General features: G+C 35.3%; 1 protein-coding gene across 1 annotated transcript in view; it reads right to left on the minus strand.

The window, feature by feature from the left end:
* The window catches only part of ROBO1 (roundabout guidance receptor 1), a 405,403-nt gene that overhangs the window by 325,796 nt on the left and 51,614 nt on the right, over positions 1-27,993 (minus strand). The window contains exon 2 of the mRNA XM_035015148.1: positions 6,944-7,270. Within this exon, the coding sequence (XP_034871039.1) occupies positions 6,944-7,270 (327 nt within the window). The remainder of the gene's footprint in view (positions 1-6,943; positions 7,271-27,993) is intronic.

Consider the following 27,993-nt stretch of genomic DNA (forward strand, 5'->3'; position numbering starts at 1 on the left):
CAGAGTTATATAAAAATGACCTCTGTAAGCTTATTAAATCACATTCCTTAACCTGTGGTTGGGAGTAAAGAAAAAGAAATGTATAATGTGCCTCTACTCTTAAGATCTTTCTACAAATCTACTAAAGATTAACACATAACAGTTACAGGAGATAAAGGAAAAACATAAAAAGTTTGCCAAAGAAGTCAACAGAACATGTACCCTGAACCATGTTTAACTAGAAGGGGTTTTAAGATAGAATATAACCTGTTGGTTATTTATGAATAAACAGTACATTCTCTAACAGAGCCAACTCCTCTAACACCCACAGTCAAATGATCAGCAAACTTTGCCCTGTCTTCTACTAAAATGCCCATTGAAACTCAAAATTTCTCTTTATGCCCATTGTCACTGTCATCTCTCATGGATTCATCTCTTCATGGATTATGAAATACAGGTTTCTGCCTTCATATTTCATATTAAATACTCTTTGAAAAGAGAAAAACAAAAAAAAGAGAGAGACAGATAGAGAAAAGGAGGAAGAAAGAGAGAAGGAAAGAATTTTTATGTCTTTCAAAAGAAAATGACCACTATCTTCTCTCTTAATATAATAACTAAAGGATGATGCTCTTACTTTTCCCAACAAATAAAGAATTCCCTCCACAATATATTCACTTGAAGGTATAATGTGTCTATACTTGATTTATGACACAATTTAAACCTGACATCTGGATGCAACAAGTGATCTGATAGGCCTGCTACTTACATCATGGAGATTACAGAACTTTTTTCCCTGATTTTCTGATTTTTATTTCTCAGTTACTTAATATGATAAAATAACTATAAACCCAATAACAAAAATCTAAAAATAATCATTAAAGGCAGCTATGGGATCAAATGTTTCTGTCTCCCTCCCCCTCCCCCCAAATGTACATGTTTAAGTCTTAATCCCCAGTGGGATGGTACTTGGAGATGGGGAATTCAGGTGGTAATATGGGTTGGATGAGTTCATGGGGGTGGAACCCAGGATGGGACTGGTGTCCTTACACAGGGATAAAAAAGACCAAAGCCCTCTCTCTACCATGGGAGGAAACCAAGAAAAAAACTCTCACCAGAACTGGACCATGTTGGCACCCTGATCTCCAACTTCCCAGCCTCCAGAAATAAATAAGTGTTTGTTGTTTAAGTCACCCAGTACATGGTATTCTTTTTATAGCAGCACAAGCCAATAAAGACAGGCAATAACAGAATATATTTGACTGATAGTAAAAACTCAAGTGTTTAATAATCATAATCATGTCATAGAACTTAGCAATGCTGCCTCTTTACTTAAGTGAACAAATACATAAATTTAATTAGAAAAAATATGGATGTTATCCCAACTGTAAAAGTTATAAAACTGAATTTTTTCATTTGTCCCTGAAAGAAAAATGATTTGAATCAACACTATTGCATGTCCTGCATTAACACTGAAGATTTTAAGGTAAGGGTAAATTTCTCATACCACTGATTTCAATTCAAGGTGGAATTTAATATATTCAACACATTTTTTACTTAACCAGAAATTAATTTAAGAAAATTTACTTACTGAGGCATTTTACTTATATTTTAGTATATTAATGCACATATCTTTAAATTTAAAATGAAGTGAGTCCATTTTTCAAGTCAGAAGCATCAGATCCCATTTATATAAAAATAATCTTGGTGTTTGATGAAAAGAGATAAAGAGGAAAAAAGTAATGAAAGTAACAGCACCAGTGATTAAATTTATAATTTATAATTTATGATTTATAATTATGTGCCAGTCGCCGTGCTACACACTTTATATGCATAATTTCACTTAATCATGAATCAATTTTGGAACAAAGAATCAGTTCATTTTAGAACGTAAGTGTACCAGGAAGCGAAAAGATGTTTAAATCATTAAACTAAACAACTAACATTCTTCCTTTGCTCTTGAAAACAAAGATAAGATATAAAAACGGTTTTAGAATGTAGTGAAAGCACTTGAAAACGGCAAGTTAAAAAAATAAAACAAATTAAGTAAAGGAAACAATAGTTTTAAACATGCAATATAAAGCAAATTCAATTTCAAAGATAAAAAGTCTATTAGGGAACAATGTGTGTGTGTGTATAAACTGTATAAATAATTCTGGTGTCTGACCATAATAGAGGTCAGATTGATTATGTGTGTGCACACAGTCAGTTGATCAATATTTTAAAATATAATAGCATATTCTATTTCCACGTGCTCATCTGAACCATTTCACCTCCAGGAGTAATCCCTTCCATCTTCCAAGGTCCAGATTTTAGGAATACATTCTACTGTACCTAGGTAAAGACATGGCTACCTAGCATCCATGGTTAGTTTACTTTATCATTTTACCCAAAGGAGGAAAATTGGATAAATCAAATTCTAAATCACTTTGATAAGTATCATTTAATAACAACAAAAGATCATGCTATATTCAAAGTAGTGGGAAAATACTACCTCAAAATATAAACATTTACCCCAAAGTAATTACTATTAAAATGTACCCCAGTTAATAAAATCTGGGAAGACTTAATCTTTGATTAATTGGACAAAATGTTTATTTTTGTTTTTTTTCCAGGAAAGATAGTTCCCTGGTTTTGCTGCTAAGACAGCTAGCAGATGTCTGCCTAGTCTGAAGGGAATTTCTTTTCCTCAGAGAAAACAGCTTAAATAGGAAACAAATAGCCATATGCTAACAGTGCACAGCTTAGCAGATGACGTAGAGGGCCATGTTCTACGATGGAAAGCATGAGGGTCAAGGTTCAGATTAATTTTCCTTAAAATTCAATGCAATTACCCAAGATCAAATTACTTATTAAATATAAGTTTTGTCTAAGAACTGTGCTATTAATTTGTGTGCCAGGCACAAAATGAAGTTCTAAATTTAGTAAGTGATTATGTTGGGTTCAGGAGAATGGAGAATGGACCCATAAAATATTTAGTAGACTCTTGAATAGAGCTAATACAAGATAAACAAGAGAATACCACTTGCAAGACAATTTCAGAAAACTTACTTTGAAACTGAATTAGATAAAGAGTAAAGTTTTCATAAATCTTAGAAACTGCGAGCGATATCTAAATTTTCCAATTTAATGTTCCCATCAAGATATAGCATTCTTGGCTTGCAAAGAAAAATAAGAATTAAAAAAATAAATTTAAAAAATACATCTGTGATTAATTTTTTTTCCTTTACAGAGATAAACTTCCAAAAATTCCAGGAAACTTTAGTAAGGACCATCATATATTTCTTAGTATTCCAATTTTTAGACTTTATAATTGTGTGAGATAACTTTTTAATTGCATCGAAACTGAGTTTTCAAGAACAAGAAATGCAGCTTTTACCACATGGCAAGGATAGGCACCCAAAGGCTGGCCAGTGCTTTTCACTGGGTCTAACCTGGTTATAATTGGGATTTAAATGAAAATAAAAAATAAACAATCCCAAAAATAACCAATAAATGCAATCCTTTTGGTGTACTTTTTAAATTTCAATAAATATTAAAAACACAAAAGACACAATTATCATTTCTATACAGAAACAAGGGTTTTCAATGGCATTCAATATCTTTTTTTTTCCAGTGTTTGTGAGATTGACAATTGTTAGGAACCGAGAAATCCAGTTGTTGTTACAGCTGTAAAACTTGGTTTAAAGGCAAATAAAACACAGATAAATGTTTTTAAAAGCATTACCAACAACTGTGCTGTGAAATCTGGGTTGCCTCTAGACACTTTTGTTAATGCTATTACTTTGGGCTACAGTGTCACTAAGAAATTAGATGCAATCTTTGTCTTCCTGTGTCTTTGGGAAGAATAAGAATAGTTCTTATTGAACTTCTGGAACCTAAACTAAGAAAATGTGAAAAAAAAAAAGTAGTAATATTCTCCAGGAAAAAATAAAACCAAACTAGAACCATACTTTACAGATTTAACCCACAGCAAATATGGCCTGTTTCCCTGGACCTCCACCCCCGACCCCCACCACCTCCCAATATACACACACAACTTGGTTGTTCATGTAACACACAAAAGGCAACTTTCCATTTTAGGACCATAAACATATTTTACAATGGTGAATCAACAGTAACCATTGCCTAAAATAAATAACTGAAATACAGGTGAAATATGTCACTACGTATCTATTTGTAAATTTAGGGCCATAAACATATTTTACAATGGTGAATTAACAGTAACCATTGCCTAAAATAAATAACTGAAATACAGGTGAAATATGTCACTACGTATCTGTTTGTAGTGCACTAAAGCCCGAATTTACTAAATAATTTTTTAAACACACAGAACCCATTTTAACTCCAGAGCACTCAATTTTTCCCATATAACTTAGGTTACAAAATAATACAATTTATCCAAATAAAAACATGCTGTTAATTATTGTAATCAAACAAGTACAAAAATTGTTGAAAACAAACACTACTCACCCTTTTTTCAGGGTTTAGAATAATTATTATCACTAATAAAAATCTTTATTACCAAACTATCCTTATGAATATCAAAATATGTTTGATAAATATACAATGTACATTCTGCCTTTCTACATATATGAATTGTTAATGAATATGATCTTAAAGAATTGTTTAAAATACCTTAACTGAATTTTATTCAGTAAATTATAATATTCTCTTTTCTCTGGAGCTTGAAATGTTTTGGAGACATACTGAGAAATATCACACTAAAATTTGTGATTTATGCATTCAGGGACTGTGTATTTGAATATTTTACTGATAAAAGTTATATAATGATCTTATGTCTGGTTTCAGTTCCTTGAAGGTATATTTGTTGACTAAGACTGGAAAAGCATTTCCCGTAATGGACTCACAAGGTAATGGAATGTCTTGCTTAGAAAAAGAATTTAACCGTAAACTAATAATGTCTTTTAAAATAGCTACACAAAAGCCAGATTAGAAAAACACAGCTCTCTAAATCCCAGTGCATTAAGGGTATCTTGATCATCTAAAGTAAAACCAAAGGAGTTTTGAAAGGCGAGATCTAGAGGGTAAGCGTTTAGATGTTCTATTCAAGTCTATAACCTTTTCTAAAAATTCTGGCAATGATCAGAATGCAAGTAGAGTAAGAAAACACAGAAACACAATATGATCTCAGATATATATTTCTATTGGTACATACTTCATTTATAAGGAATTATAATTTCAGAGAATAAACAATTACTCTGGTTTTCCTTCTGATCTTCAGTTTCTTATCTACCAAAAATAAGAATTGGCCTAGGTCATCTACACCATCTTTCTTGATTCTCTATATTTGTTTTCAAATGTTAACTTAATTTTATCTCCACAAGGAATAAGTATTCTTAAATATAAATGTGTCAAAAGGTAGATAAGTATTAATATCATAACCTGAAAGAAGAGTTTATCAAAATATATATATCCTTTTATAAAAACATTTAAACTTTTGCCTGCACCACATTTAAATTTGCGAAGAAAGAGAGAAAGAGAAAGAAAGAAAGACGAGAGAAAGAAAGAGAGGAAGGAAAGAAGGAAGGAAGGAAGGAGAAAAAGAAAAGTAGCCTGCTGCTGTGATTACAGGTTTTTATACATCTCACTTATGCAGTTCTAAGATTTCCACTGATAATCAAGGCAATAAGAGAAAGTACAATAAGTTTGTGATCAATTAAATGTGAAGAGAAATATAAACTTGAGTTTCAAGTAAATGTTTTAAAAATGTGAATGGCTAGTCTGGCATAGTTTTAAACGGTTACTTTCATTTTTTTATCTAATTAAATTTTATGTTCATGTTAGACATCTTTGGCATTCTGTCTCACCCTAAGTACTACATGGTTCTATGAGTGTGATCTAGATTCTTGGAGACTGATTCCACATTAATAATCTGATTAAGTTGGAAAATCTGTCTCTAAATTCCTTTCTATGTCTATAATTGCATAACTATCTGTGGATCTATATATTCAAGTTCTAGTTGAATGTTAGAGACAATGTTAGAGATTATGAAGCTGATTATATAGTTATAATTTTGAACATAAATTGTATCAAAATATCAATCATCTTGGGAAACATCATCTATACATATATACATAGATATGTATGCAGTTTCACCAGTAATTTTATGTAAAGCGTATTAGAGAACTAAATTTCATTTGTCTTTCCAACCAATCCCTATGCAATTCTCCGTTGTACCTATAATACACAGAACAGATTCTTCCAAGGATATGAAACTTTCTGGCTACCTCTTGAATATTTACTGAAAATAAGAAAAGAGAAGCCCGATTTGTATTCAAATACATTACACACCTAACAATTTAATCATTAGCCAAAAGATCCTTCTTGAGGTGATTGCAAATGAACTGCATTTGCTCGCTGTGTCAATAAACTAAACCATCAACTACCTGAGGATTACATACACAGGTTTTCCTCTCAGAGTGCACCACAGTAGCCAAAGTAATAAAGTATGAGGCACAAACATCTATTTCTCTACCTATAGCTTTACCAAAAGCATATTTCTAAGAATTAGAAACAGTTTAAAACCGTATCTTATACTCCCGGTTGAAAGTATTTCTCCAAATGAAAACAAACGAAAAATACCCCATGCTATTCTTTTCACTTGTATTCAATCTATTTGAAAGCAACAAAGGAGAAGGATCAATCAATTTTTTAAGAATAAATCAATTTCAATGAAAACATTCAACAGAAAGCAGCTCCAAGTCCAAAGTAGAATGGTTCATCAACTACATGCAAATCCAAAACAGGCTTGAATAACCCGCTATGATGAGAAATATATATATAAAAAAATCAAGTAAGTAGAGGATTGTATTCGTACAAAAAGCTAGAAATTGTCCTCAAGTAAAGCCTGGGATATAGGTTTGACTCTTTATTACCACTCTCCAGGCAAATGATCCCACTGTACCATTCCCACTGTCAAAAGCCGGAAGCCCATTGTACTTACTTGCCACCTCCAGCGATGCGTTATGGCTCACGGCCTCTCCGAGGTAATTCCTTGCTACACAGACGTAGACCCCTTCATCAGGCCTACTTTTTCGTCCATGTACTATACGTAAGAAAAATAAAGATCCACTTGGCAGCAACATTCGGTGTGAGCGAGGGTCATCTTTGTCTGTCTCCACTCTCTCCCCCCCTTTGTACCATTCGATAGTGGGTGTGGGGCGGCCTTCGGCTTTACAGTTCAAAGTGGCAGGTTCTCCTTTTGACACAATTAGGTCGGAAGGGTGTTCAACAATGCGAGGTGGAAAATCTTCCTGACGAAGACGGGAGCCTGCAGAAGAATTGGCAAAATAGCTTCATATTATCACATGGAAATAATTAAAAGTCTTTTTTCAAAAGCCTAGGTGTAAGCACTGCTATATGAACAGGGCATAATAGTGACCCTGTATTTACTCCCAACCCTATTTACTAATTAATGCTACTGGTGTCCACCTCAAATACACCTTCCAATTCTTGAATCCTTTTGACTCTCCATCTAGAAAGTGCTCTTTTTTTTTTTTTAATTTTTTTTTAAAGATTTTATTTATTTGCGAGAGAGAGAATGAGAGACAGAGAGCATGAGAGGGAGGAGGGTCAGAGGGAGAAGCAGACTCAGCAGGGAGCGTGATGTGGGACTCGATCCCGGGACTCCAGGATCATGACCTGAGCCGAAGGCAGTTGCTTAACCAACTGTGAGCCACCCAGGCGCCCTAGAAAGTGCTCTTGCTTAAACTTTGCCTGTACAAATCCTGTCTGCTCTTCAAATTCCTTGTCCACAAAGTCTTTCGGAAGCCTTCACCCTGTCTGTATTTACCATATATGTGCCTGTTTTTGCAGAGGACCGTGAGAGAGACTTGTAGAGCGTTACAAATAATAGCATAACTTCTTAAAGTCTCCTTTGTAACTAACATTAATCAACACTTTAAAAAAACCTAGTCTTGGGGCACCTGGGTGGCTCAGTCGTTGAGCATCTGCCTTCGGCTCAGGTCATGATCCCAGAGTTCTGGGATCGAGCGCCGTGTCGGGCTCCCTGCTCCGCAGGAAGCCTGCTTCTGCCTCTCACACTCCCCTTGCTAGTGTTCCCTCTCTCGCTGTCTCTCTCTCTGTCAAACAAATAAATAAAATCTTTAAAAAATAAAAAAAATAAAAAATTTAAAAAAACCTAATCTGGGGGCATCTGGGTGGCTCAGTGGTTAAGCATCTGCCTTTGGCTCAGGTCATGATCCCAGGGACCTGGGATGGAGCCCCATGTCGGGTTCCCTGCTCAGCGGGGAGCCTGCTTCTCCCTCTCCAGCTCCCCCCTGCTTCTGTTCTCTCTCTTGCTGTCTCTCTCGGTCAAATAAATAAGTAAAATCTTAAAAAAAAAAAAACAAACCTAGTCTGTAGACCAATGAACATCATATTCAAATATACGATGAAACTGCTCTTTATATAGGTTTTTCTATCTTCCTAATAAAAAAGTGTGTGTGTGTATACACTTTCCCTGAGTTTGAATTAATAAATTAATTTAATTAATAATTTAATTTAATTAATTGCCAATAATGATGTTAATATTTAATATACTTCAAAGATGAAATGTTATATAATTGAGTTTAAATAATCAAATATAATATAAAATGAAAAAGGATATTGGGTAAGGGACTGCATTCTATATTACATAGTAAGTGAGATCCTGAGTGTGTGTGTCATTTAAATATTTCCTGTGTCTGTACCTTATCTTTTCCAATGAGATTATAACTTCTAAAACAGGGATCAAGAGTCATATTTTTTAATAATCCTATATACTCCTGCTGTGGATAAATTTAATATGTAAATTTCTTAAGGATTTCTCAAATGCCCCAAACCTTGTTCTTATCTAGCCATCCAATCTCAAGGAATAATGCAACATAGAAACCAGGCTTCCTTGACACCTCCCTTTCTTTCCCCTCCTCCTCCTCCTTGATATTTCTCAAATCAATCTACTCATCTCCATCTCTACAGCCAGCTACCAACCCAGGTCAAACTACCATCAATTCCCACCCAGATTTAGGAAAGCTCTTAAATCGCTTCACTTCAGTATAGCCAGAAGAAGGCTTTGAAATGCAAATACCATCTAGGTTCTCCCCTACTCCAGTGGCTCTTAAAATAAACTCATCGCTCTTAAGATAAAGTCCTTAACAAGATCTACAAGAATGTGTTCATTCCCCTATCTAGCTCTCCAGACTCTTCCTGTTCCACTTCTTTCTCTGCTTTCTTCACCCCACCTTGTGCTAGTTCACAAATACAACAGGCTTCCTCCTGCCACAGACCTACACCTGCCTGTGCTTGAAATGATCTCACCCTAGTTAATATCCACTTTCCTTACAAATCTCTGCCCTCCCTGATCTTTCCAAAAAAGAGTTAAATGCTCCTTTTATAAACCTAAATAGCCCTATATAGCTACATTTGGTAAGAATCATCAGAATTGCAATTTAAATTTTTTTGTTTGATGCTTGGGAATCCTGTCTTTCCCATTCCTCTGTAAGATCCATGGGTCTGATTTTGCTCATGGTTGCTTCTCTTATGCCTGGCAGAGTGCTGAGCATACTATAGGTACTCAATAAATATGTGTTGAATAAATGAAAAAATGAATGAAGTCCTAATGGGGAAGACCTATTTGAGTAGAAATGATCTGAAACTTAATAATCATGTATTCTACAAAAAGACATTAAAAGATTACATTTTTTCTTAATGAATGAAATGAACAGATGATGAAGCTTAAAGAACATTTGCTTCATGAAGTAACAAAAACTGTCATCTGAAATATTAAGTAATAGTTTTGTAATCTGAAATACTAAGAAACAGCTTTAGTTCAATGCATGGTATACAACATACTATAAAGTCTTTAAATGAAACCAGCCTCTAAAGGAGGAAGAAATAAACCAGCAACATGGAGAAAAAAATAACTTGGAAACTCATACTTTCTCACAAAAGGTATATTGAAGTCAAATGAAATTTAAGTTAGATTTTAGATTACTCAATCACAAATGCTATATAATTTCAAAAAATAAAACATTATATATGACCAGCCTTGACTTTGGCTGTAATTATGAAGGGTGGATGCTACTGAGGATCAACTACTGAGGTAACAGATATTTAATTAAAACACACGTTACTTTAAATTCTGAAAGTCCATTTCAGATAGGAAAGAGGGATGCATAATTTTCTATGAGGAAACAAAGAAAGGACACTTAAGACTGCCTGAATGAGGGAGAGGAGGCATCCTGAGACATAAAATTTGAGATGAGATGAGTCTTGAAAAATGAGCCACGGATAAAAGAAAGGAGATACTTTCACCCAGAGGCACAGTTACAAAAAGAATATGGTACACTTGTGGGACCTGCGGGGAGCTAGTATGGCCTGAGTGGAAGGTGCACGTCAGAGATTAGCAAGTATGTGCCTGAAGAAGTAGTCAGAAGCAATAATGTGATGAGCTTTGCACATCAAGTCAAAGTTCTAGAACTTACTTGAAGGCAACAGAACTTTTAAATATTTTAAGCAAGGCATGGGCACAGTCATGCTTGGTCTTAAGGAGCTCACCATTGGTAGTATGACACTGGACTACAGAGCAAGCTAAATTAGGAGGTAATTGGTCAGGAAGCTTTTGTACTCTTTAAACAATAAATTCTGAAAACTTGGGACTTTGACAGACAGAAGAGAAAATATAGGAAAGAATCTAGAGATATTTAGTTATAAAATCAACAGGATCTGATCACTGGCAATGTGGGGTGAAAAAGAAATGAAAAATGCACAGGATGGAGGAGAAGAACAAGGCAGAGGATTCCAAGTTTGTGATCTAAGCAGTGGGTGAATGACAGTCCCAGTGAAGGTGGAAAATCAAAGAGTGAAATTTGGTGAGAGGAAGGACAGAGGAGATGATTTATTCAGTCTGAGACATGCAGGGCTTGAGGTACTTCTTGAATATCTGAGTGGAGATGACAAGTTGCCAACTGAATATCCAAGTTTGACCTCAGAAAAAAATCTCCGCTGGAGCCGTAGATGAGAATCAAGCTGGAGACTGAAACCATGGGAAAGAATGAAACTGTCAAGGGAGAGTGTATAAAGGAAGTAACGGCCAATTACAGAACCCAGAGCACACCCAGACTCTACTAGAATACAGTGGAGCTCAAGACTCTCTCTATCCCTACCCTGCAGGCCCATATAGCTGGACCCCAGCTAGCGTGACTTTTGGGAACGGAAAACTCAGGCCTAATCTTTCACCAGAATGTTTGTACAGCAGTAGTCAGTAAAAGAGTTTCAGCAATAAAAATGGCGTCTATATTACTAAAGGCTAAATTGTCATGCTCCATGGAATACTCTTTCCTCAGATTGTTAATATGTATTGCTCAAAAAAAGAGTTGCAGTTCTCAGGGTCTTTTGTCTTGCTAAAAGCACACTATGATGCACCAAAAGAAAGGTATTCTAGGCAGCCTTTCTCAAACTTATTTGGCTACTGAGTTTTCTTTTTCCAGGATATCCCACTGAACTTTGCTTCTCCTGAGGAACACACTTCCAGAGAAAATATACTCTGTTAGCATGTAATACTCTGAAGAAAATGAATAGGGTTAGCAACAACAACAAAAAAGAGTTATTTGTATGTAGAGCCCATACCTTTGAAAATCCTAACAAAAAAACATAGAACTCTCACATTCCTCATAATGTATAACTCTCAGAAACGGAACTTTCCAATTCCCAAGTGATATTTACAATGAGTAATCGGTTAACCTCCACAATACAAATTATAAATAGCAATCACCATCTCCAGAAACACTATAATAAATTATTCTTTATTATCAAGTCTAAGCAGGAAGGAAAGGAATGAAAGAGAAAACTAGCATCAATTGTCTCTCATCTCCTTCATCACAACAACATCTTTATGAGGTGGGTGTTGTTATATCTGGTGTCCATATGGGGGAAGCAAGACCCTCAGCTGTCATTCAGCTGGAAAGTGGCAGAGCTGGGATTCAACCGAGTCCGGTTCAAAAGCCTTGCTCTTCCCAACTATTCCATAAATGCTGCTAAGATTAATTCATTAAAATCCACAGCAAAACATGCTTTGTCTGTTCTTCTTTCCAATGCTGGAAGTGTTTGTCTTGATTGCTTGTTTTTAAATTGTGGATGATAAAAACAAGAAGCAGTCAAACCTGTTGCATCTGTTGTTCCTTTCCCCATGCATACAGAGAATACCTAGCTGTAAACTGCACGATTTCATATTCCTTTTCCTCAGCAAAGAATCTGATAATGATGGGACGCCTGGGGGCTCAGTCGGTTAAGCAGCTGCCTTCGGCTCAGGACCTGATCCTAGGGTCCTGGGATCGAGTCCCACATCGGGCTCCTTGCTCAGCAGGGAGCCTGTTTCTCCCTCTGCCTGCTACTCCCCCTGCTTGTGCTCTCTGTCTCTCTCTCTGACAAATAAATAAATAAAATCTTCCAAAAAAAAAAAAAAAGATTCTGATAATGAACAAATGGAGGTAAAAAGGTTTTTTTATACTGTGTCATCTTCTCTAATTATGATCTTGAATTCTTGAGTAAATAGCTTATAATGTCAGTTTTTAATACTGAGAACCTCAATTCCTATGCAACTGTTTACACAATTAAAATTCATGATCACTGGGGCACCTGGCTGGCTCCATGGGTAGAACATGAAACTCTTGATCTCAGGGTTGTGAGCTGCAGCCCCATGTTGGGTGTAAAGATTACTTAAAAATAAAAACATAAAAAAACTTTCAAAAAATTCAGTATCACTGGTTCCCCAATTTTCCACCAACATACTTTCAGGGAAAAGTCTCTCATCTTCTATCAATAATTGTTGACTCAATTTCTCAAAGGGAAACTTTGGGAGAATTATGCCAAGATCATATAGGGAGGAACACATATGACTCTCAGAAAAGTATAGATAACATATAGTCCTCCCCAGAGCAGGTGGTTTTCACCTCCACTGGGTCACAAAGCCTCTCTCTCTAATATTCTTGACTCATTCATAAAAAGCCTTCTCTCTTCTATCATAAATTCTGAGTTTCTGTAAGCCACCTGACAACACCATTATAATAATTTGCTTTTATGTACTTATTTTCATGTTATAAGATATCAGGTTTCTATTGTACTTGGTAAGACCAACTTCTTGGTTTCAACCAAACTCTGCATAGGAAACAGAAAAGTAACAAAGAGAGGGTCAAAGAACAAAGGGATGCACAGAGTGAGGCTTTAACAAGGAACAAGGATGATAATAATGTGAGCTGCCCTCAGCACGAATCCTGGTAGAACCTTGGGAAGAGAACACAGTTGACTTTAGGCATGGTCAACATCAGGAAAAAGGGCAGGGCAGAATTCCTTCAACAACTGTCAGGTTGGAAGATAAAATATAAACATGAGTGACTGAAATATCTAAATATTTACACAACCGCAGCTGGAAAAAGATATACACGTAAGTGCTAAGTATTTCAAGGAAATATATCAAAGTCACATGAGATTTATGATGAGGAAACCAAACTCCTAGTTGGCTGCAACTAGGAGTTCCAAACTGTTCTCCCCTTTAAAGCATCACTTTTACAGGCACACAAGCAAGTAACCATCTAAGAGGCAGATCTTGGTAATATTCTACTGAGGTATACAAAACACACACATACATAATTTTATTCTTTTTTCATATATATGATTTTACTCTTTTTTTTTTTCCTAGCATGGCAGTAACATTTGTCTCAGAGTTTTGTTTATGTTTTCAAGTCTGTTTCTTAGTAGATGGAGTGAAATAGTATTTATTTCATTAACAAAGTCTTATTTTGATCTGAATTTCTCTTTCATATTCTTTGGCAGGTTAAAATTAGAAAACATTAAACGATTAAAATATCCATTTGTCTCATATATCATATGAAAACATCTTGCAGCACAGAAATGCTTGTAAAATTACTAAAAGCACAAGAGTAGCAAGTTCAGAGAGGAGTTGACAGATGCACAATGAATATTATAGACAATTGGTGACATCTGTCCTAGTGGGGGGTGGGGGGGTTTATAGCTGCCTTGACAACAAACCTGTATTTGTAAAAGAACACCTATATTCTTAAAAGAGCCTTGCCTCTTAACCTTTTTATTTAAGCTCCATTTACATTTTAAGGAGCATACAGCCTCCAATTATTAACATAAATCCTACCAGGGGCACCAATCCTGTAATTTTCCTGTCAGAATTTAATCCTACAAGGAGATATTTGTTAAAAATAAGAAGACAGCATCCATTAATTACTCACTGCGTAGAGAGTAGACTTAAATATCCTCTACTGAGTCATACACATTTCCCAAATACTCACACATTATTCGAATAAGTATAAAAACAGACCGTACCACGGAAAAAAAAAATTTCAGCTTCACCTGAAATTGTACAGAGTATAGGAATACAAGGGAAACAGAACACTTTAAAACAACTACATGATTAATGAATCATGCCATTTTCTTTAGGTACTTTGTTTCAGCCTAATTTCCTATGATTATCATATCCCCTAAAGATGGGATGGGGGTTCTAGCCAAAATTTAGAATAATCCCCCAAATTAATTGAGGGTCATTGATAGTATCTGTTATCATCTAAAAATGATTATCAAAATTGTGCAAATGGAATTCTAGAAGTGAATCCTTGGTGGTTTTGTAATATTCCTATAGAATCTAATATCATATGGCTGTGTCCCAAAAGATATGAGAAAGACTGACAGAATAAGTTAAATTTTAAAAACAATATTGCTTGCTCTCCCCACCCGCTCCTCATTTTTAATAATATGGAGTCTAAGTAGAATAGACTTTTCTGTCATGGGACCCAAATATTGCAGAAGCGACTAAGGCATTAGCTGCAGGAATTGCCTCAATGGACTCAAATCAGGCAGGATTTCACTCTGAGCTGTAACTAAAGGGGTTGTAGGGTTGAAGTTGGTTAGCTGAGTTCATGCTTCCTTTTGCCCTTGAAGTAAAATTTCCAATCAATAAACAAATAGGAGAATTCTACCTCTGTAAAATGTCAAACAAAAATATTTGCATATCTTAAAGTCCAAATTTTCTCACTCTCCTATTCATTGGTTTACCTCTACATTGAACATTTACTGTATTAAGAATTGTGCTTGGGGCGCCTGGGTGGCTCAGTTGGTTCAGCAGCTGCCTTCGGCTCAGGTCATGATCCCGGGGTCCTGGGATCGAGTCCCACATCGGGCTCCCTGCTCTGCGGGGAGCCTGCTTCTCCCTCTCCCTCTGCCTGCCTCTCTGCCTACTTGTTCTCTCTCTCTATCTCTCTTTCAAAAAAATAAATAAAATCTTAAAAAAAAAAAAAAGAATTGTGCTAAGCATTAGCAGCAACACAAAGAAATATGAAATAAAATCCTTGACCTTAACTGCCTTAAGTTCACCAAGAAGAAACAGCATAGGTGAGGGAAAAAAAAAAAAAAAAAAAGACTAACGTAGCATTTGTGGGGAAAGTTTATTCAATCTAGAGACTAGATTCAGTGTGCCTGCATTCAAATCCAAGCTCTGCTACTTGTTAGCTGTGTAAACTCAGGTAAATTCCTTAACCTCTCTGAATGTTCGTTTCTTCATCTGTAAAATGAGTATAAAAATAATGTCTATATTTTTAGGTTAGCATAATCCCTGGTGCATAAAATATTACACTGGGGCGCCTGGGTGGCTCAGTTGGTTAAGCGACTGCTTTCGGCTCAGGTCATGATCCTGGAGTCCCGGGATCGAGTCCCGCATCGGGCTCCCTGCTCCGCGGAGAGTCTGCTTCTCCCTCTGACCCTCCCCCCTCTCATGTGCTCTCTCTCTCTCATTCTCTCTGTCTCAAATAAATAAATAAAATCTTAAAAAAAAAAATATTACATTGACCCCTGATTGGAAACACTGATGTAGTATCTGGAAGTTGGCATAAGCCCCATTGTTTAATTTTACGATTTTCCTCTCCACCCTCTCCTGGCATTATAATAGGATCCCTATAACTAGAAATGTTACTGTTTTTTTCTAAATTTGTAAGAAAAGTTATAAACTAAGCAAGAATCTAGTTTTAGTTGAGAATTCAACTCAAAATTATTTTCCATTTACACAGATCTTGGAAGGATCTGGCACAATTCCAGCCAAACATCTATCAAAAGAGAAGAAAAACAAAATAAAACAAAACAGAGCACTTAGCCCACTCAACTTATTGTTTTACTAAGAATCATCAGAGGGTGAGTCTTTCCAAAGCCATCTATAATAAAGCATCTTTGTTCCCTGTGGAAAATATCCCACACATATCTATTGATTGAATGTATTACTTTCAAAATTTGAAAGACACACTAATGCATTTAAAATATTACTGCGTGAATAGTCATATTATCTTTCTTTCCCATTTTGTTACAAATATAAAAATCTTATGGGTTCATCCTATTGATCAAGTTTGTAGTTGTGCAATAATTACATTTCAAGACAACTTTCTATAGATACACTAAGGTATTAAAATTCACAAATAATCCTTTATTTCCTAATGCCTATCATAATGGACCAAAATATTTAGGCCTGACAATACAATAACTTATTTCAGCTATTATAACCATTTTTCACAGATGACGAATTCTGAACAATATTTTGAACTGTGAAAAACAGTATTTGGGTGGTCGTGTGAATGTTTTTTATTGCTAGGGGAACAAAGTTCATCCTAATATTAGATTTTCAACATATTGGGGCGCCTGGGTGGCTCAGTTGGTTAAGTGACTGCCTTCGGCTCAGGTCATGATCCTGGAGTCCCGGGATCAAGTCCCGCATCGGGCTCCCTGCTCAGCAGGGAGTCTGCTTCTCCCTCTGACCCTCCTCCCTCTCATGCTCTCTGTCTCTCATTCTCTCTCTCTCAAATAAATAAATAAGATCTTTAAAAAAAAAAAAGATTTTCAACATATTAGGATACCTTACATGAATTGCAATCAACATTAATCTACATCTCACTTTTTAATACATAATATGGAAATTGCAGATGGTTATAAATTTGAGCCAACTATAACCTCAATATACAGAACACGAGCAAACTTCCTTATTGAAATTACAACTCAACAGTACTCTTATAACTGTAAAAAAAAAAAAACAAAAACAAAAAAAAAAAAACCTTGCTTACCAAACTTCCTCTGTCCTGAATTTAAATTTCCAAGGGAAAAAATTTTATCCTGAAATTAATCTTTTTTTTGTGTTTAAAATTATGTTTTTAAGTCATAAATTAAAAGTATATAAAAACAGGGACACCTGAGTGGCTCAGCCATTAAGCATCTGCCTTTGGCTCAGGTCATGATCCCAGGGTCCTGGGATCAAGCCCTGCATCGGGTTCCCTGCTCCGCGGGAAGCCTGCTTCTCCCTCTCCCACTCCCCCTGCTTGTGTTTTCTCTCTCGCTGTGTCTCTCTCTGTCAAATAAATAAATAAAATCTTTTAAAAAATATAAAAAAAATAAAAGTATGTAAAAACAACTAGGGATATAATACAATTTGTTAACCACATGAAGTTTTTTTTTAAAAAATTATTATGTAAAGTAGTATTTATCAATTCTTTCTCTACAGACTTGCATTAGATTTTCATAGAATCTGCACATATTATAGATATAATTTACTGAGTCAATAACCTAAAATCAATTAAAGTACTAAACATAAGGCTTTTGACCTTACATCTCAAATTAGGTAGTCACATTTAAACTATATTTAGAGAACCCTTGAATCTAGGTGTCTTTGAGATGGAGTATAGAATTGTAATTTTAAGAATTATCTAAAGACAATTACACTTTTGGAAAACAAAATATTTAAAATAGCCTTTTAAAGGATTACTGAGAAATCCCTGTAGGAATGCAGTCAACTTCACTTATTTTTAAACTTAGTCAGTACTTCTGACATGAACAAGAATTTCTAAAGAATCTTGTTTATTTATTGGCAAACTGTCATTTTTACCTCCCCTGTACTTACCCTATTTCTCTCTCATTGTATCTTGGATTTAGATCTTATAGGCGCTACAGGGTGCCCTAACAATGGATAAAGAGAGGCTGACTCTTATCACCTGACTTACAAAATATGGAGACCTATAGGGTGTTCCAAATGTTAAATTAAAATCTACTCACTAGTCTTTATTTTCTAAGAGGGTAAATAAATAATTCATCAGTGCAAAACAAAGCTATGTGTGTGGTTGATCTAATGGAAAAATCCACCAGACAAGAAATATCAACATATACAACTTTTGATGCCAAAAGATAAGAAATAAAAAAAATATATCTTCTAACTCTAAAAGCATCCTTTTTTCCCCCTATTTTTTTTCTCTCTGATCTGAGATTTGTTGCTTTCTCTGTTTCTTTTCTTCTGAAAACAAGTTTGGCCTTTTTTTTTTCTTTTCTTTTTCCTTTTGGAATAGAGTTATAGTGTCACTTTTTCCTAAGATTTTATTTTATTTTTTAAAGATTTTATTTATTTATTTATTTGAGAGAGAGAGAGAAACAGCATGAGAGGGGATAGGGTCAGAGGGAGAAGCAGGCTCCCCGCCGAGCCGGGAGCCCGATGCGGGACTCGATCCTGGGACTCCGGGATCATGACCTGAGCCGAAGGCAGTCGCTTAACCAACTGAGCCACCCAGGCACCCTTTCCTAAGATTTTAAATTTCTCTTTAATTGTGATCATATGATATGTATATGCATTTATCATTCTGTATGTTAATGCAACTTAAAAGAGAAATATGATACCTTTAGTCATTATTTTGATGGTGGTTTAATTTTAAAGGGAAAGAGCCATACTATTAGTTTTGCTTAGAAAGCACTTACAATACTGAAATACTTACATTTAGTTACTAAATAGTTACACAACTACTGAAATAATTATACATTTCCAGTGCTTACAATGGCACCTGACACTTAGCAGGTATTCGATAAACATTTGTTGAATGAATGAACAGATAATGGAAAGAAAATGATGGGAGACCTCATGTGTATTTATAAATAGTTTGGAACACAAGATGGGCAAACACCCATGCTTGGAGGCAGTCAGCACAGTCCTGAGTTCAAGAGAAAGTAAGATCAATCCTTACTTCTGCTTCTAGGGAGCAGACACCCACAGAGAAGAACAGCTCTGAGAGTCAAGGCCTCCTGGACATCCTTTAGGTCCACTCAAATTCAATTAATTCTAAGGCCACTGAAACCTTTACAGAGTATCATGTGTAGTAATTAACAGAGATGTAAGCTATACAATTCTAGTAGAAGAAAAACTGAGGGAAAAAGAGGGAGAAAGAGCTAGAAAAAAAAGATCTAAAAAAAAAAAATCTTAATGTTGATTTCTTAGGGACCATGGAAAAATGGATGGTTTTTGTTTCCTTCTAAGTTTCTCTAGTCTGGTGTTACCTTCATAATAAGATATTTCAGTTTTAGAAGTTTGAAAGCCAACAAAACTTTTTTGAAAAATATGGAGAAAATAAAATTCAGAAAATAAAATTCTGGCTAACTCTTTAGTATTCATTTACTCACTCAACGAGTATGTGCTACATATAGGTGATACCAGAGGACAGACAAAAACAGAAACAGTAGTAGCTCACTCGCTCTCACTTTCCCTCTCCAGTTAGTAAAGATGCAACATTAATGTGAGTGATGGACAACACTGTGCACGTAAACAAGTATGTGTACTGACATACCTCTTAGACAACATTAACTATTTTTGTGAGCCACAAAAACACTAGTATACAAACTGGAAAGAGTTGTATATGCAAAAGGGCATGCAACATAAAATGTGTGGAAGCAAACATCTTTGATTCAAACCAAACTTTCCTGGAAAGGCGGAAGTCTGTCTGACATTAAATGAAGAGAGACCATAAACTCTGAGCACATGGATGCTCCATCATGCCTTGTGTGACCTCTAGGAGTTCAAAGACTAGAAATGGATTTAAACCAATTAACAGCTATCAGTTGCCTCTTCTCTTTCAAAAGCAAAAAGACTTAATTATTTTACTTATCTTTCATACATACCATTACAACAAGGTAATTCCTGATCTACACTGGCCAGGGAAAATCTTGTATTATTTAAACCTTAGATGACTTTTTACTTCACATTTGACTATTTTTAGCAATTCTGAGACCCTCTATTAATATTAAATTAAGCCCTAATTACATTATCAAAATATGCTTATATTTTTCCTACTCAGACTGTAATAACTGGTAGACTATCTCAATAAAATGGGTATTGCCCCAGCTTTCTCCTAGCACTGAAATAAGAACCGAGATAGAGAACAATGAAGTATAAGTTTGATTTTTGTTTGGTTGATTTTTTATTAATTCATGAACTATATTTATGGGGCACCTGGGTGGGTCAGTCAGGTGAGTGTCTGCCCTCAGTTCAGGTCATGATCTCAAGGTCCTGGGATCGAGCCCCACGTAGGGCTCCATGCTCAGTGGGGAGTCTGCTTCTCCCTCTCTCTCTGCCGCTTCCCCACCGCCCTCCAATCGTGCTCGTTCTCATTCTTTCTCTCAAATAAATAAATAAGATCTTTTTTTAAAAAAAGAACTATATTTATATAATATGGTCTTTTGAAAAAAGTAAGAGTAATTTTCCTTTGAATAAGTATTTTATGTACTACATGTATGCATAAAATTGCATGTAGATGTTTTAAGAGGCAAATATAGGCTCATCAAAATAAATCCTCCTGAAATATCAGGCACAGACATGAGAAACTGGAATAATAACCCATTCAAGGGGCACCTGGGTGGCTCAGTTAGTTAAGCATCTGCCTTTGACTCAGGTCATGATCCCAGAGTCCTAGGATAGAGCCCCGCATCGGGCTCCCTGCTCAGTGGAGAGCCTGCTTCTTCCTCTACCCCTCCCCCTGTTTGTGATCTCTCTCTCTCAAATAAATAAATAAAATCTTAAAAAAAAAAAAACCATTCAACAGGTAACCTTTAAACATTTTTTTAAATATGAAAAACAACTGAAAGCAATGTCTCTATGTGATCCTTCTTTATAGGTTTATGAGGTTTCTCTAATTTCAAAGTATTCTTTACTTTATTTCTCTACTTTAGAAAAACCTGGCATGAGGTTTAAAGTATAGATAAGTGGTCCCTGACCTATTCAGTCATATTCTTTGGGTATAAGGATTTGTAACTGGTACTTTACAGGTACACAATGTGATTTTAATTCACACTACAGTTTGAGAACCACTGAACTAAAGAACTATTGTTATACCTATTTCTCACATTGAGTATTCTGAAATTGTACACTTTATTAAATATTCCAAGCATTGCTAATACCAGCACAGTTACACAACACTTACCATGCATCACACATTTTTCTAAGTGTTTTAAATACATTAACTCATTTAATTATTGCCAAAAGAAAATAAATGAGTAACTGCAATTTTATGATTAACCTCCTCTTACAGGTGACAAAATCGAAGGACAGCAAAGAGGTAATTCACCTGAGTTCACATACCTAATTTATTAGAGATGTGAGCCATGGTCTCAGGTAATTTGACTCCAGAGTTTATGTTTATACCCTGCTTTCTCGAACATATTATTTAATATGACCATGTATTTAAAAGATTAAAAATAAATGTAACTAACGTATACTGGCAAGAATATGCTATTCAAAGAGAATAGGAAATACAATGCTATTCATATATTCTCCCATTGAAAAATGAGTCAAGAAATAAAAAGAAAATTTCAAATTCTGCCCTAGGGGTAGGAAGTATAACTTAGCTTAACCTGAGGTACTGTCCCAACTTTACTCAACTGATAAATTAACTTAAACTATAAACAAGCACCTCACAATCAACAGAAAAATATGTTATGGGTTCCTTTTGTAAATAAAAAATACAAAATTGTTACAAATTAAAACAGGCAGTAAAAAGTGCATTACAAAAACTGGAAAGTGTGGAGTAAAATAAATAATTAAATACTTATTCATACTTCTATATACTTATAGAGAATACTAAGGCTATGATTTTAACATCTTTCCTTCCATATATACTCCATATATATATACTCCATATATATGAAGTATACTATGACTGCTTTCTGCTTACTTTAAACGCCCTTTCACTAATAAGTTATGAAAAATATATTTTTAAATATATGAACAATATATCTTACAGATGTGTTACAATTAACTGAACTTCCTTGTGGGAAGTTTATTTATTCCCAAATTTTAAGGTTTATTAAAATCTAAGTTTAGTATCATTATGTTCAATATACATCCTTATCCATGTATTCAATTATTTCTTTAATATAACATTTTAGTCATCGAATTTGGGGCCCATGTTGCTTAAAAAAATTTTAAGAGTTGATACATAACTTCAAAAATAAATTGTTCTAAAGATGTCTTTTTTAAAAATTCCAGTAATTCCAAAAAAGTTTTGACATCTTGTTAATAATGCTAAATTCCACTTTTTTTTTTTTCATTTGAAACTTAAAGCTCTTTGGTACTTTATCATTGTCTTTCTAAAACACTTTAAAATTCTCTACAACTCTTTAAGGTATAAATTTGGAAATGGGTATGAATATTACCATTAAATATCTGATTTTTCTTTAATGTCATATTCTCAGTTATATCATCACCTTTTAAGTTATGCTTATTTGTACCTTCGATTTGGTTCACACTGATCAAAACTTCCTGAAATACTGATGTCTAGTGAAATCCCCTATTTTCATTTTGGGTTATATTCCTTAAGGGATTCTAAACTAACACATACCTTTAAACATCTGTTAATTCTCAAAACAACTTGAATACTGTTCATAGAAAATCATCAAATTTTAATTCTTATTTATCCATTAGCCCAACAACTCAATGTTTAAACATATAATATGGAAGCATAAATAATTCTAAATTTTGATGTATTAGATAATCAGATATATAGCATCATTTTAGGACCAAGTCCTAAGAACTTCTTTCCAATAGGTACCCTCAATGTGAAAACAGTAATATCCCTTTTTTTTAACACAACTTCCCAATAAAAGTATATGGAAAACCCATGTATTTCTAGTTTATTGATGCAGACAAAATTAGTAAGGTGAAATTAACTCATTCTTTTTAAATACAGAAATCCTCTCTTGGGTTAACCAGCTCAATCTGGTTTAACTGTGGCCTTCCCAATTTACTAATGAAAATCCCCTTCAGTCATTTCCAGGTAAATTAGGGCCGCTGGACACTCTTTCTCCTTAAAAAGTCAGATAAAACATGCTAAAAAAAAAAACCAGTATCCTACCCAAAATATCCATCATGGTAATTGGTGCCAAAATTACTAATCAAATGAAATAAAAAGTATATTCAAATTGTCCTAAGATACAAACTTTTTTTTTTTTTTTTTTTAAGACAGAATGCATTACATCGTAGATAAACATCATGGACAGAAAAAAAGAAGAGTCAGTTCTTGGTCAATTCATTAGACAAATAAGAAAAAAGTTGGTTGTGAGACAAAGTATATGAAGGAAAGCAACTGCCATATTACTGTCAGATTTGATGTTTTTAGTTTTAATACAAATATAGAATAGTCTACCCAATGTGGAAATAAAGACAGAAATCCAATGCAAAGAGGAAACCTATAGTAATTTCTCTACTTGTTTCTTTTCTTTACCTGGTTTAATTCTAAAACTATGAGAATGATGACTGCTAAATGGCAGAGGTCCAGAAGAAAATAATCCAAAGTGATGCACAAAAGTAAAATTATTTCAATCCAACAAATGCTTATTGAGCAATTACTCTGTACCTAGGCCTACAGATTGTAGATGGAAGCTAAAAACTGACAGCACATACTGAGCTTACAAGTGCAAAGGGAAGGAACAACATGAAATCAGCCACAAAGCTGTATTACAGATGTGCTACGAGTTTTATAAATTCACCTATGTTTTCAGCTGGTGACACATAACATCTAAAGACCTCACAAGGATACCATGTAAAGCAATAGATTTGTGCCAATAAACTAGTTGATGTTGCATACGCAGAAAGCACAGCATTTCAATAAAGGTAAATTTCTGGATGCTCTTGTTATGCGTGGACTTTGAGTGATTATGATGTATCAACATAGGTCTATCAGTTGCAACAAAGGTACCAATCTGGTGGAAAATGTTGATAATGAGAGAATCTATATATTTGTGGAGGCAAGAAGTATATGGGAAATCTCTGTAACTTCCCTTCAATTTGGCCTTGAACATAAAACTGCTCTAAAAAAATAAATATAGATATACATATACATATGTATATGTATGTATATATAAAAAGTCTTCATTTTTAAAAGTTATCTAGGGGCGCCAGGGTGGCTCAGTTGGTTAAGCGTCTGCCTTCAACTCAGGTCATGATCTCAGGGTCCTGGATCGAGTCCCACATCGGGCTCCCTGCTCAGAAGGGAGCCTGCTTCTCCCTCTGCCTCTGCCTGTCCCTCCCCCTGCTTGTGCTCACGCTCTCTCTGTCAAATAAATGAATAAAATCTTTAAAAAAAAAAGTTATCTAATCATAAATGTAATGCTCTTAAAAAAATCTCCAAATATTTGCAAATGCAAATAGGTATATACATATATATATTACACATACATATCTACATAACATATCTATCTGTATATAGATATGCATATATCAATTTAAAATGATTACTTCGACTTCCATAACTAAAATGAGATTATAGAAAGAGAAAAGTAAAGGAATAAATAATAATAAAGAAAATACTCAAGGAATAAAGTATTTTTCCTGGCTTTTCCCTTCATAAACTTTTCTCTTGGGAAAGTGTGAGCAGACTATTATTTCTAGTGTTTTGCTTTTGCTTCACTCTCACCATTGCAATGCACTCTATGTTCACATGCATAACTGAAGTGGAGCTTATGCCAATTCCTAGGGTTTCCATTTCACTTCATAAAACCTTTGTTCCACAATACGCAAAACACCATCTTGACTATAATTTACAGCAAGCCTCTTCTTTGAGCTATTACCATCATACACATATGAGCAATACTCTTGTGGCCTTCGAGATTAAAGATGTTCATCTCTCTTTGCAAACCTGACACCCCAAAAAAAGAGTGCAAAAACCCTACAGAACTACAAGAGTTGTAGATTTTGCATGTGAAAAAGCTTTTGAAAAGAAAAAGATGAATCAAAATGTTTATGGAGCATGAGATGCACAGGAGATGGTCAAAGTGACACCACCACCTTATACAACCTACAGAATCTTTACTTGGTTTGACTTGGTTCTATATGGTTACTTAGTTCTGCTGGTGTGTTGAAGAGTTAGTAAAAAACAAACGGTGCTTTCTCAAAAAGTCTCAGAAGGACACAGCTAAGATTTTTATAATTATCTCATTAATCTTGAATGTCAGAATAGAACAATAGCTAAGAGATATCCAGCAAACTCGTTAGCTGTATTAATTCTCACAGCCCCCAAAATGTTCCTAAGTGGGCACTGTTAGTATCCATAATTTATAGATGAGGAAACTGAGGCACAGAAATTAAATAACTAGTCCAAAATTTAACAGGTACTAACAGATAAAGATTTAGATCCATGTAGTCAGCTCCAGAATCTGGACATTTAACCACTAAACTATGCTGTAAACAATTTACCTTGTATAAGAATAAACATCATAAACCCAAAGATTTATTTTTTAACTCTCACGTTAATGTAAGAAAAACTAGAAAAAAAGACTTTGGAGGAGACTGGGTGGCTCAGTCAGTTAAGGGGTCGACTGTTGATTTCAGCTCAGGTCATGATCTCAGGGTCCTAGGATGGAGCCCAGAGTCAGGCTCTGTGCTCGGCAGGGAGTCTGCTTGAGATTCTCTCTCTCCCCCTCTCTTTTTCCCTCCCCCTGGCTTGTGCTCTGTCTCTCTAAAAAAAATAAATAAATCTTCAAAAAAAAAAAAAAAAAAAAAACTTTGGTTCCACATGGCAATTGGGAGAAGAGAATAGACTGGATTCATATCAGAATACTTGGGCTTTTCTCCTAGGCCCGTAAATTTCTACCTCTCCATCCTTGGTTACTGGGTCAGTTTCTTCATCCATAAAATGAGGTTAATATATCATGTTAAAGCTACAATAAGAACAGATAAATCTGTCAACCCTCCCATCTTCCAAACAAAGGAAAACTAGTCAACAGATTGAAAATATTTCATTAAGGTTGACAATAAATAAAAGATCCCTGGTAGCTAGAACCAGGCCCCTGTTCTTCTGAATCCCATTAACACAAGGGTAGAAGTAAAACCTTTTGTAAAAGAAGACTAAAGAAGAGGCATTCTTAGCCTGTTCAGGATGTGCTTCTGAGTGTACATGAATTTTTGGAAGTGGATGCAAATTTCTCTGGCCATGCAAAGAAATACAAAAAATAACATAGCATTAGAAGAGGTTCTAATCCTCACAAGAAATATAAGGATAATTATCTTTACATGGTTTTAGATGAATAAAGAAAAGCTCAGAGGGGTAAATGTCTCCTAAATAATTCATAGAAAGATATTTACACATACCTACTCATACCTTAGGTATATAATCACCTTGCAATGTTGGCGAAGTAACCCTAGCCTTCAAAACCTTACAATCTAGGGGCGCCTGGGTGGCTCAGTTGGTTGAGGGACTGCCTTCGGCTCAGGTCATGATCCTGGAGTCCCGGGATCGAGTCCCGCATCGGGCTCCCTGCTCGGCGGGGAGTCTGCTTCTGCCTCTGACCCTCCCCCCTCTCATGTGCTCTCTATCTCATTCTCTCTCAAATAAATAAATAAAATCTTTAAAAAAAAAAAAAACCTTACAATCTAGGAGTTCAAGGCCTAGAAAGATTCGTGTTTTTCTAGTTGGGAGGGGCTTACATATGTTGAAAAGCTCAGACTCCAAGAAGTACATGATGATGAAGTACCAAAAGCAAAATACATACAGTAAATGCCAAAGGAGAAGTAAGAGCCAGAAGTTGAGTAAAGCAGACAGTTTGTTTTCTCAGAGATGAGGTTTTGGTTAGATACGGAGGGCTGGATATGAGGTTGGGTTGGTCAGAGGTTCTTTGCTCCTCAAATTATCTGGAGTTTTGTGTTTATGAATATATTTGCATTTATCTACCGACAAGACCTGTCCACAGAAAAGACCATCATAATCTTGAAGAGGGGCACTAATGCAAACATTTTTTTAAATAAACAACAAAATAATGAGGGTATGCATTTTTTAGGGTTGCTATCACAAAATGTCACAAACAGGGTAGCTTTAAAAAACAGAAATGTATTGTTTCATAGAGCTAAAGGCTAGAAGTCCAAGTTTAAAGTGTCGGCAGGGGTAATTCGTTCTGAGAGCTGTGGGGGAGGATTTGCTCCATGCCTCTTTCCTAGTTTCTAGAAGTTTACTGAAGTTCCTTGGTTTCTGCTGCATCACTCACCCCAAACTGCCTTCATCCTCACGTGGCGTTGTCCTGTGTCTCTGCTTCTATGTCCAAATGTCCCCTTAAACTTAATATATGCTGTTTAAACTTAAACAGCAGTTTAGGGGCACAATTCAACCCACATGCATCGGATACACACAGATGAGTGGGAAGGATGCTTTAAATCGGGGTACACAAGGGAGGAACAGAATAATGTGGTAATAAGAAGCCCGGAATGATTTGTATGAAGGGTTTGGTCTAAGACTAATAGAAAAGAGGAGCTGAAATGCTGCCTGTGGCCAAACTGTTGAGATCTAAAAATATTCACAGCAGGCCCTTGCGGGGCATCTGGGTGGCTCAGTCAGTTAAGTGTTGGATTCTTGATCTCAGCTCAGGTCTTGATGTCAGGGTCGTGAGTTCAAGCCCCATTTTGGGCTCCACACAGGGTGTGAAGCCTACTTAAAAAACAAACAAACAAAAAATCCCAAAAGAGTCTTTTGGATTCTAGCCTACTAGCAACAAAGAAGTTCCTGAAAGATTTTGAAAAGTAAAATAACATTATGAAAATGCTGTTTAGGAACATTAAACTCACAGGGCTGGGCAGGATGCAGAGTAGAGAAAGGAGACCCAGGACTCCCATAATCACCCCCATAATGCAGATGTGAGACAATGAAGGCAATGGGAATAAAAAAAGAA

The sequence above is a fragment of the Mirounga leonina genome, unplaced genomic scaffold (assembly GCF_011800145.1).
Source record: "Mirounga leonina isolate KUSES-001 unplaced genomic scaffold, KU_Mleo_1.0 Mir_169, whole genome shotgun sequence".
Classification (NCBI taxonomy): domain Eukaryota; kingdom Metazoa; phylum Chordata; class Mammalia; order Carnivora; family Phocidae; genus Mirounga; species Mirounga leonina.